This window comes from Anopheles merus, chromosome X (assembly GCF_017562075.2).
Source record: "Anopheles merus strain MAF chromosome X, AmerM5.1, whole genome shotgun sequence".
Classification (NCBI taxonomy): domain Eukaryota; kingdom Metazoa; phylum Arthropoda; class Insecta; order Diptera; family Culicidae; genus Anopheles; species Anopheles merus.
Genome location: NC_054081.1, coordinates 5788626 through 5800611, shown reverse-complemented (window position 1 = coordinate 5800611; position 11986 = coordinate 5788626). Strand labels below are relative to the sequence as shown.

General features: G+C 51.7%; 1 protein-coding gene across 1 annotated transcript; it reads right to left on the bottom strand.

Annotated features, from left to right (window-relative positions):
* Positions 1 to 463: 463 nt before the first annotated feature.
* Positions 464 to 6606, bottom strand: LOC121596527 (activating signal cointegrator 1 complex subunit 2 homolog). The gene is made up of 4 exons (XM_041921564.1): positions 6433 to 6606; positions 6057 to 6224; positions 1355 to 1610; positions 464 to 1277 (listed from the first exon to the last, which is right to left on the bottom strand). The coding sequence occupies exons 2-4, from the start codon at positions 6066 to 6068 to the stop codon at positions 871 to 873; spliced, it is 675 nt and encodes a 224-aa protein (XP_041777498.1). The 5' UTR covers positions 6069 to 6224; positions 6433 to 6606; the 3' UTR covers positions 464 to 870.
* Between the last annotated feature and the right edge of the window lie 5380 nt (positions 6607 to 11986).

The window sequence follows — 11986 nt, the reverse complement described above, 5'->3', positions numbered from 1 at the left end:
GGTGGAATTTGTGGGAAAAGCTTTGTTTGGAGGTGTTTACTATTTGTCCAACGCGCTGGTACGCCCGGCAGCCGATATTGATTCGTTGCTTTACTTCCCTTTTCTTTCTCTCCTTCCGGGGACTAATTTTGAGAACTAGCACAACCTACAAAAAGGGCCCTCTTTCCCAAGGTACCGAGAAGCATCGTCCTTTCTTCTTCTTTTTTTTTCGGCGCTCCCATATTTCACCCGAAGCTCAGCTACGAAGGAAAATGAAGGCGTAGGACGCACACCTGGTGCAAACTCCACCATTCCGAGGCTCGAAGATTTATCGGTCCCGGGTGGCAATCGATTACCAATAGATGTTGAGGTTTTGCGCCTCCCCAAGCTCCGAAACCTCACATCTCAGAGGTTGAAGCTGCCAACAGGGCGGAGGAAAACCCCCGTCTATACAATCATATTGCAAACACCTGTCGGACACGCGTTTTTCGATTTGGAAATAGAGGCTCTTCTCTACCGCTTTTATTGCGCCTTCTGTGCCCTGGCCGTCCATTCATCTCTGCGGCCTTCTTTCCCTTCCTTTCCCACCCGATAGTTCGGAGTTGGTCACTGCAGCGGACGCGCAGAACCAAAACAAAACCATACCAATGAACGGTGACCGTTGGAGTGTGTTATGGTCCGACTTCCTGTGCTGTTTTTGGGGGAGAGGTTGGAGAAGAGTATTCACATGGAAGACGTCACCGTGCCTATGACTTAGGATGTATTAGAGAGGTTGTTGCTTTTTTGTTGTTGTGGTTGTGGTTTTCTCTCAGTGAGAGTTGCCATGTTGGACGGTCTGTTTGGATTTGGATTTGGATTGCCTGTGCCGGGGTCTCAGGTCCGCCCGTCGCCTTATCTGCCGGTGTAGCTCAGCGAGTACGAGCCCGTGTTGATGTCGACCTTCGCGTTCGGGTGCCAGATGTCGGCCCGGTGCTGCGGCACCGCCGGCTGCTGATAGTACTGCTGCTGCTGCTGCTGATGGTGCTGGGGCTGGGGCTGGAACCGGTGCTGCGGCTGGTAGCTGGTGGCCGGCTGCTCCGGCTGCGACGCCGCGTCGCGGTAGTACTGCTGCGGGGCCGGACTGTACGCTACCGGGGCGGGGCGCGGCGCATTGTACGGCGCCGGTTTCGAGTTGTAGCGCGAGTCCTTGTAGTAGATGCTCGGGTCCTCCCGGTACTGGCCGTCGTCTTCCTCGTTCGGACCGAGCGGCGGATAGTTGCTGTTGCTTAGCGTCGGCGGTGGCACGTTAATGTCCGTACCTGGAATTGCAAAGTTTTGGGGGGAGGAAGTTTTGATATAATTTCGCGGGAAAAACGCACACCTAGAGCACACTTACCCTGGGGCTCGAAACCGCGATTGCTCGCACCGTACTCGATCTCGCGCAGCTTGCCACCGTCGTCCACGTAGCCGTACTTGCCCTGCACCTCGCCGTTCGGGTACTTGGTCTCGATCTTGAACGTACCGTCCGCCGCCTCGTAGCCGTAGCTGTAGCTGCCGTCCTCGTTGTGTCGGTTGATCTGCTTCAGGATCGGCACCGGCGTGGTGTAGTCTCTCTGGGCCGCAATAATCGTCACTATCGCGGAGAGTAGTAACTGTCACGTGCAGAATAGAAGAAGTCACAAAAAAACATGCATATTACTAAACATTGCCTTTTCGGTGACTCCTCTTCGCCAGAACCTTGCGCACATGTTCCGAAAACAAAAAGCCGGCCTGCCACAGATTCCTGCCAGTTTCGGAGTGGAATGCAACTATAAAATTCCACATTTCACATTCCTGGAAAGCTCCCCCCGCTGGATCCTTCCAATATCCGAAACGAGACACTGCAAGACACACAAGTGGTATTGGATATTGCGAGTGGGCCCGGCTCGGCGCTAGAATATTTTTGCGAGCCAACATGTTGACACATCTTCCCGCAAAACCAGGCTAGTGCCTGCGGGTGCCGACCCCCGCTTATTTACATACGAAGTGAAGAGTGAACCCCCGGTCCGTAGCCCGGTGATCAGCCGGCCGGTCCCGATCAGAAAATACTTTCCTACCACCAAAAAAAAAAAAAAAAAAATCTTATTCGACCCGACGACAGCAATCTCATATCGAAGCGACCTGTGCCGGTGGCATTATTTTTACACAGAGCAACCAACAACAAGCAATAAAAAAAAACGAGGACACACGCCTGCCAGAGGGTTAGGTAACCGTGCCTTCGTTCGCAGAACGCTGGGGCTGAAGTCTCGCTGCTGAAGCACACGCAGAACCGTTCTTGCGTAATAGGCGCGAGTGGAGTGGGCGGCCACTGAAATTGGCTTTTCACTTGTGATCCTTTCTGCTGGGGAAGTCATCTGGTTAGGTATATTTATATACACTTTTTTGTGTTACGGAGACTGGGAGGTTTTTCGTGCATGCTCCTTCACCCGATGGGGCACATGCTGTAAGGAAATAGTTAGTACTAGTGGTGTACGCTCTGCAACGCATCCACAACTCCGATCCTACTCCGGAACAATCGGAACCACTAGTGCCGTCCGGAGCCGGAGTCATCCCGAGTCGTCTGGACTCATCTGGAAACGTCCGGAGTCATCTGGAGTCATCCGGAGTTGGAGTCGTCCGGAGTCATCCGGAGGCCTCCGGAAGCGTCCAGAGTCGTTTTAGGTTGTCCGAGGTCATCCAAGGTCATCTGGAATCCTTGGGAGTTATCCAAAGTCGTCGGGAGTTATTCGGATTCGGAGTCAACAGGAGTCGTCCAGAACTGGAGTCGTCCGGAGTCGTCTGGACTCATCTGGAAACGTCCGGAGTCATCTGGAGTTATCCGGAGTTGGAGTCGTCCGGAGTCATCCGGAGGCCTCCGGAAGCGTCCAGAGTCGTTTTAGGTTGTCCGAGGTCATCCAAGGTCATCTGGAGTCCTTTGGAGTTATCCAAAGTCGTCCGGAGTCATTCGGATTCGGAGTCAACAGGAGTCGTCCAGAACAGGAGTCGTCCGGAGTCGTCTGGATTCATCTGGAAACGTCCGGAGTCATCTGGAGTTATTTGGAGTTGGAGTCGTCCGGAGTCATCTGGAGGTTTCCAGAAACGTCCAGAGTCGTGTTAAGTTGTGCGAGGTCATCCAGAGTCATCTGGAGTCCTCCGGAGTTATCCAGAGTCGTCCGGAGTCATCCGGAGTCGGAGTCAGCAGTAGTCGCCCAAAGCTGGAGTCGTCCGGAGTCGGCTGGAGTCACGCGGAATCGCCATTCCAATCAGCTCCAGACGACCCCAAATGGCCTCGGATAATGCTGGGCCGACTTACCTTCCGGAATCGATTCCAAATTTGTTTGTCGAATCGGAGCCGAGTACGTTATTTTTCTTTACCAGAAACACTCTCGTTCCCACTCACTCCGGGGACGGTTCTTAGGTCCTAAAGCGCACACCGAAAGGTGCTTGTGAACCGGAATTGGCATTTAATTGAAAAATGTTAATTCTCGTAGATTAGCATGAAAATGTCGGCACCGAAAACCCAAAGCTTCACGGCCTTCCTCTTCCTTCGTCACATCGGGAAGGTTTTTTTCTGTTATGACGCCCGTAAACAGGCGCACGCCACCTGGATGGAAAATTAAAGGTAATTCCGCTTTCTACAAGCAAGAGATTCCGCGGGCCAAGCAAGGGAGGCAGGTGTACGGAAAGGAGGCTAGAACTCTTATTAGAAGCACTTGCACGTAAAACCATCCTTCCGAGAAGCTTCGCCACTCAGCGATGGGATCGAGAGTTTTTGTCCCTTTTTCTTCTGCTGCTGCTGACGGTGACGCGGAGTTCAGCGACCGTCAGCGGTGAAATGCCATAATAGCTTAAACGTGCTAAAATTTTGTCAATTTACGCTCCTAATGATTTTAGTCCAACCCCTCCCCACCCAGAGCGCTGCGGTGTAAAAGCTTCCGCACGGATTGCTTCCAGTCTACTCACGGATCAATGGGGATTACCTGACTTGCCGTAACGCCTTCCTGGGTTGGCTTTTTCACACTCCCATGAAGAAAGTTGGCAATATCTTCAAGACATTTCCTGAGCCCCCTTATGAGATGGGTCGCCGGAACAATGCAGCTCCTTAACGAGGCATTATTCTGGATTCCAGAGAGCTTCTGAACTACCGCCTCCCACAGGAGGACTGGCGCGTGAGGATAAAGGGCTGATTCAGGAATTCACTCATACTCTCTCTCTCTCTCTCTCTCTCGTTTGGCTGTCCGTAGTCCAAAACCAAAACCTGCTCAGGCAGAGGACTTCATCGCTCGCTTTTACAAAACTGTTGACTTCTGAGACTGGTTGAAGCGTTGAGGCATTTCCCTTTCCCAAAACCAGTAAAACAGCAACCACCGCAATTTAAGGGCCGATGGTGAGATACGGTCGCTCGCTTCATCGAACACGCCACCGGCGGGTGCAACGGATGAGCAATTTTTCGGTCCAACGAAAACAAAAAAAATACATATATATATCTCGGACATCATCCAAACCCCGGGCGGCCTCCCTGGGTCCTATGGTAAATGAGTTGTGTAATAAAGCAGCAGCAACAGCAGCACCGAAAAACAAAACCAGAGAAGCAACAACAAAAAAAAAACTGCACCATTGAGCAAAACCCCATTAGGATGTATAATACATCTTGTCAGGGCGCATGCCCTCACACACAACTACACAGTCGCTGTTACAGGGGCGCGTAGGCGCGTGGGCTGCAGGGGCACTTCCTTGTTTTGTCGCTCGCTCGAGCTAGAGGTGTCGACCGGGCCGACGGGGTCGTGTGCGCGTGGCCCGCTGTATAGAGATATTGCCTGCACGCCGTCACCCAAGCTAATGAATAAATAAATAAATTATGAGCGTGCGCCGCTCCACCAGTCCCAAGATCATCGCGCCAGATTGTCTATAAATCATATGTGTGTTTGTGTGTCTCTTTCTCTCTTCGCCTTTCCCCACCTTTCACACTCTCCCTTATGGGTGAAGTTGCGACTGTTACCCATCCGGCTGCGGATAATTACGCGCCGATGACGGCTAAAACTAAACCCAATGCGTGTGTGAGTGTGTGCTTCTCTCTCCAAAATTATATCCCAACGCCGACGCACCACCAACGCCACGACCGACCTTGAGGATTCCTGATTGCTTGGTGAACGGTGAAAGACGGCGTTCAATCTGAAGATATTAACCTTTTGCCCGAACTTCGGTCCCATTACGTGAGTGCGTTACGATTTGGGATAGGTCCTGCCGCTCTTTTTTGCGGTTTGTTTGTTTGTTGAAAAGTCATTTCCTGTCCCCACATTCACGGCGCTGCTCCATGTAGGCAAGTGTTACCCGAAACTCTTCGGCAGGAACTGAAGCTTAATTGCCGACCAACACCAACATTCTGTCCTAAATGTGTGTGTGTGGATGTTTTTTCTTCCTTTTTCCACCATCTGATGAGCCTGGGTGTGCATCAAAATGTCATTAGCAAACCCATGCCGAAACACCGGACAAAGCCCCCAAGACTAACCACCAGCCCAAGCTGGACTGCGGGTTGCAGGCTGGATTCCCTGGGAAGCGAGTTTTGTGCCGCACGGAAAGCAGTACTACAGTTACAATGTCCATATTCGTCTTCGGACGCATCTTCTTGGTACAAATCTCGGGAAAGTTATCGCTCTGGGACGAAGTTCGATAATGATCCGAGCAAGAGGGGAGCTCCGAAGAACCGAAACCGCCAGTAATGACAGAATGCGGTAATGCGAGTCTGGCTGTCTCTGATGGGAATGGGATGGTAAAACCAGAACAGAAGGAAAGCATTGCCTTGTTGAATGCTCTGAAAGCTAGCTTGAGGTTGGTGAGAAATTCGATCCGGTTTTTTCTTTGCTGTTTTCTGTCTTCTGCTTCGCTGCGCGGGGATCGAATTTAACCCAGAACTCCTACTGACTTGAGCGCTTGGACACTTGGTACACAGTGGCGCACTGATTGATTCTACACACACACGCACACACACACAAACACGAGAACCTTGGAACAACTCTAGGTGGATTCACACTGCAGCAACCCCTTCGGTAGCTTCGGAGCAAACACGGAGATCCACTTACCAGAGACTTCATTTTTGGTTGATTGTCTGGTGAGCCTTTTGTTGAGTTGAGCGAGGGACCCTCCGCTTAAGCTGCGCTTGGCTGTGGTGGTTGGCGCTGGTGGTTCGTGCGACTACCCAGTGCCGGTGGGTCGAAGAGCTTGCTGTTGGCTGTTGCTGCGTCGATGACCTGGAGCCCGGGCACGTTTTGCACAAGGTCACGCAGCGATACCGGAGGAAGATGAAGGTGAATAAAGAGGTAGTATCAGAGAAGCTGGATGAATCGAACGCACACTAAACACACGCACACAAACAAACACACACACACACATACAGAACACACAAATATACACTGATTAAAGCGACAAAAAAGCCACGCCGTGGCGTCGGCGCCGTACCTTCACCGCAGCACTAAGGCGAGTACCCTGTACGGATGTCGCGGACCAAAACTCAAGCTGCAAAATTGGACTGATCCCTGCGCGGTTGGTTTCCTCTCTAGACGTGTGCGGTCCGCTCAGATCGCAACCGCTGCTCGCAAAGGTTTGTTTGTAAACAGATCGTACGCAAATACGACCCGTGCGCTTATATATAGACAGTGGCCCGTTCCGCCGGCCACACACACAAACACACACTCGCACACCTGTTTCACTCGCACCAAACCCCCCCCCCTCTCCTTCCCTTGGGCACAGTGGTACTCTTTTCGCGTGCGTGTATGCCTCGCACAGCCCCAGTGTGTGGTGTTGGTTGGAGCGAAAACGAGTCGTGCAGAGTTGCCCTGGTCCACTGTCCCTGTCGCACACCTGCTACTCGCTCTGCCCCGCTCTGCCAACAAAGGCACAGGCATCGGAAGGGAAGGGGTAGTAGGAGGGAGGAGGAGGGGAAGCTAGTTAGTCGCTTGGGCTTGGGACCCCTTTTCATGCAACTCAACACCTTACCGACTCTGTTTTTTTTTTCGTATAGTGCTTGTAGTCCTTTCTCTTCTTGCACGCAGCGTGCGCCTGATATCGGACGGCCGTTACGTTTTGTGTCTCTCTCAGTATGTGTATGTGTGTGTGTATGTGTAGTGTGTGGACTCAGCCAAGCCGCTCCTTTCGACCGTAGACGGAAGTAAGTGCAGTTCTTGCCAATTGGAATCCGTTCGCGTCGGCGGTAGCAATTACTGGGGCAGCGTGCACGCGCGCTCCATCTCGCAACCTGCCCGCAGAAGCGCAGCGCTCCGGTTGGCTGCGCCAAAAAATCGGCTCCAAAACGCAGCCGGCGCATCACTACATGACAGCTAGCTCGAAGGCGATCTAATCAGCCGTGACCGGTCTGGCGATGACTGCCGTCCGCCGGGCAGGGCCGTCATCGGACGAAGGCTTTCGTCGACCGGCCCAATCGCTCAACTTTTCCATTGCATTTCACAGATTGCAGAGACCTTTTTCTCTTGCCCAAGAATGCGAGGCAAGGGTGTGAAGTTGTCGGAGCGGAACATTGCAGAATTAATGGGGTCCGCGCGGTTGCTTCGTCACATTCTGCCTCACGGTGAGCCATCCAGCTGGAGATGTAATGTCGTCGGTATTTCCCAAACTTTGATTCCCGTTCGGCGCTGCCAGCATCTTCACTCGCGGCCTCTGCACGGTGCAGCGTACTGCAGCCAAGCGTCGGCGACATTAGCGACAGGTTTGACCCGGCCACGGACAATTACTTTACACCCAGGTCGAAGCGGACGAATGTTTGATTGATGATCGTCCGACACTCGGGCTTGCGGTATAATCAGGCCTGCCCAGTTGCCAACTGCCAACTGGACATCAAGATGATTGAAGGCCTCTCATCGCAAGGATTCATTCATTCACTTCTCGAGCAGCAGCAACATTGCCCTACATCGCGCAAGGCATTCTGTTTCCGGCGGGCGCCACTATTTGCGCTGCCATACCAATAACGAGCGTCATCGGCATTCGCGCGCGCTTGTGTGTGTTGGAGGTTGCATTCCGAGTGGTTCCACTTTAGAAGGGTCGCCATGGTCCTAGAACGTTCTAAAAAGCTACAGCGGACGGCACACCGTTCTGGAGCGTTTGCTGCTGTTGCCTGGCATGTTACCTAGACCGTGACCACACCCTTAACTACTAACTCACAGCTCGCTTGTGGTAGTACCACTCCACCACCACCGTCGACGGCTTTCGTGGCTGGTACGGGCGGATTCGAACGTTCCGCAATCACATTCTTCCGCCTCGCACGGCCGGGCCAGCTGCAGCTGGCTGCAGTTTGACTCCCCCCTCCGACACTATGGCCTGAACATCGATGCATAATCAACAAGGCACAAGGTACAACCCGACACACACCAACACACGTGGACTCGCGTGTTACCGTTTCCGAAACGGCTGCGTAGGCTCGCGTGTTGTCAACACGGCGACAAGGGCTTGTTTGCGCTGCCCTGGCCGGAAGAAAACGCTACCAGCAACGAGGTCACCCAACAACAACAACGACAACAACAGAACAGCTCCCAGATTGTAAACCGCCCAACGCGTCAACAAAGCCCGCATGCCGCAGGACCCTACACGATTAGCGTTCACGATTTGGATATACAGCTTTATCGGTGATGTGGTTTTTGTTCCCCCGGCGACATCGCCCGTAAATACCGAGGAACAATTGTCAATCTTCATTACGCAAACATTGCTTCACTCTTTCGTCGTACTGGTGGGGCGCTACCTCGTCCTGTTAAAGCATTCTCGAGGCAGAACAACAGCAAAAATCGCAAGTTCCCCGATAAACCCTAGCTTGACAATCAAAGCGTTAATTCTAACGATAACTAAACAGTGTCTCTCAATCTCTTTCTTTCTATCTCTCTCCATCCTCCATCGGTTTACGTGCTGTGAAGTGAAAACAGATATGCCGAAGAATTGGCTCAAAAACTTTCGGAACAAAAAACCCGCTGAATTTTGGAGCTTCAACCTTTGCCGGCACCTCCGATTTCCCCACAGAGATCCCGAGACGGATGCACTGGACTTTCTGATTATGCCGAAAAGCCGAGGAAGCTGGAAAAAGGAATTATCCGCTTCGCTTTTCCGCCTGTGTCCGTAACCGATGGGGACACAAAGTTTGACCCCCGGACCTTACCGCGCTTCCGCAGTCGAGCCGTGTCCGTTCTTTAAAAAGTTAACTCTTCGCTTTCCTAATTAGTGAAACGAGGAGCGTGCGTTCGCGGGCCTTGCAGAGCCAGTGGTTTGCTTTCAAAAAGTTCACATTATTGAAAAGAAATCGCAAAAAAGGGACGCGCTTTCCGGAGAAGATTCCTGGGAAGATCTCCGTAACGCAGCAGGAAACACAGCGAGGCCAGTGCGGTGAGTCGGAATCGGACCTTTTTTCCTCCATCTCCGAGTGCGGCAATCGGGCAAATACCGGCAAGCGGCAAGTTCACTCGTCCGGAAATCCGATAAAGCTCACCGGCGACCCGCGTGCCCAACATCCGTCTGGATAGCTCGTAGAGTGCGTTTTGGGAAAACTGTGAGGACCTACCGCACTGGACTTCAGAATCTTGCCGATTGCAGCAGCCGGGTTATGGTGCACGCGTGGAGGCACTGGAACTAGTAGGACATTGGAGACGACAACTAGACACACACACGCACACATAGGCATGTAGGTCAGACCATGTATTGTCGTACCCCGGGTGGAGGTCAAAGGTTTGGTTGGAGACGATTGAATGGCGACTGTGGGAAGAGCAAGTCCTCGAGCAAAACCCCGGACCGGAGCTGGATTCCATTTGCAGCGGCCATTTCTCGACAACGGTCCATTGTTCCACCGTTTTCAATGCATATTATTCAAATGCTATGCATGAGATGTCGGTCGAGTCGTACTGCATCACCACGTGTGTGTGTGTGTGCTGCACCCGTTCCGCCCCAGTGTAAAGAACTGCCGCCACGCTCCGCGGTAGCTCCTGTCCTGATCATTCGTACCCTGTTAAACAAATTGCAAACTATCATCCTGATGTGCCCCAGCTCAGCCCTCATCCCTTGGTCGCGCTAGACCACGTGGTTGAGGTCAACGCCGAACGCCCAAAGGCAATGGCCTCGGACAGCCCCAAAGCCCTGATCTGCCCTTTCCAGATCCTTCCGTTGTATGGTCGGGCTGTAAACATGGAGAAGGTCCCCTTGGAAACGCGCTGGTGTGTGTGTGTGTGTGTGTGTGTGTGTGTGTGTGTGTGTGTGTGTGTGTGTGCGTGCACAGTAGCACAAACGAGATAAGTTGACAGGATTTCGACAGCACCAGAGGTTTGGACAGCATCAGCCAAGCTATCTTCCGTCACACTTATGGTCCTGTGCCACCACCACCACCACCACCAGGAGAGGACGCCACTCCAATAGTGCGCGCGCTCGTTCTTCACTTTCTGACATGATGGCACATCGGAGTGCTTCATCGGTTCACGATTTCCACGGCACAGCATTGCCGATGACAGTGAGAACCGTCCCCTGTTTGCATCCACCTACTCCTCTCCAAAACTTCACCACGCAGCCTAGACGCTCAAACAACCGTCGCAGGATGTGAGTGCGACGGAAGTCACCATTACCACGCGTTTGCCCAAACCGCTTCGGGACAGCACCGGGCGCGACAAGCGTAGAATATAAAGTTGTTGGCCCCCGCCTCGATGGAACAGTGAGTTGTTTGGCAGCAGCACACTGACACACAAACACACACACACACACACACACACACACACACACACACACAACATTCAGCATAAGTCAAACAGCTCAACGCAAACACAGACACACGGGGACAGTGGTAGAACACAGAATCAGCAGTAGCAGCAGCAGCCACGTTCTTGGCACGGGATGTGGAAGGATTACGTGGCGCTATTTATATTATTTTTGTACTCTCGTAATCTCGCTCCATATGCATTAAGGGAGCAGTTTTGTTGATGTTGTTTTTTGCTCTCTCTCTCTCTCTCTCTCTCTCTTTGTTGGAAGTTGGAAAAAGGGGACAATAAAGAGATGAAGGATCGTTGGCATCGCTTTCCATTCCCGCGTTTGGCCCGGGAACGATAAACATGGCTTTAATCCGGGACCACACGGGCTGTTGCCGTTGGCCGCCGGCTTGGCGTAAAAATATTGTCAACAATATAGACTGACAAATAGCAAAAAAACAGAACAAAAATACAGGACATGGAGGGAGAGTGAAAAAAGCGCGAAAATGAAAACAACACAAAAAAAAACACATCATACAAACAAAAGCGCAACGCTCAGCCAACGGAATGGGAAAAATCATGCTACGGCAACTGGAAGCAACATGGGCATGATAGGGTAGTTTGCCCACAATATCCGCTAACAATGTACTGTACACGGTTTGTGTTCTTGTAGGCGCAAAAATGCATTTAAACTACCCAACTACTGAACTTGAACGGATAATCGGGCCACAGTTTTTGGAACAGCTCGAATGGTGTAACTCACCGTAAGTGCTGCATAGTAAGTACTTGCAATATCAATGTGTGGGAAATTGCATTAGTATAATGTCAGCTTCCAATCCGTATCTGCTCATTTTGTCCTCTGATGGGATATTTATATTGACCGGCATCGAAAAACTTGCTGTGCTGTAGGATGTGAAATGTTTGAGAAATGCATCCAATTTCACGAATCTTGTGACGAGCTACAGAAATTAATCTAATATGGCAAAACTGGATGATTTACTTGAAGGAGAATCTCAATTTTGAATTTATGTTTCCATTCATAACATAACATAAACTAAAAATTCACACGGTATTGTAGAATCGATGGCAATCAATAGAACGACAACTTTTTCGGGTGCGTTACGTAGGTATTGCTTTGGTCCCATTTGGGCCCCGTGTTCCTCGTGCTGCTACCGACGAACCGACCAAAAAGCGTGAGCTGACGGGAAGTCCTCCACACTAGTGGTGTGGTCTCTGGAGAGCATCTACGGCTCCGATCGAACGGAATAACTAGTTACGCCCATAGTTGGAAT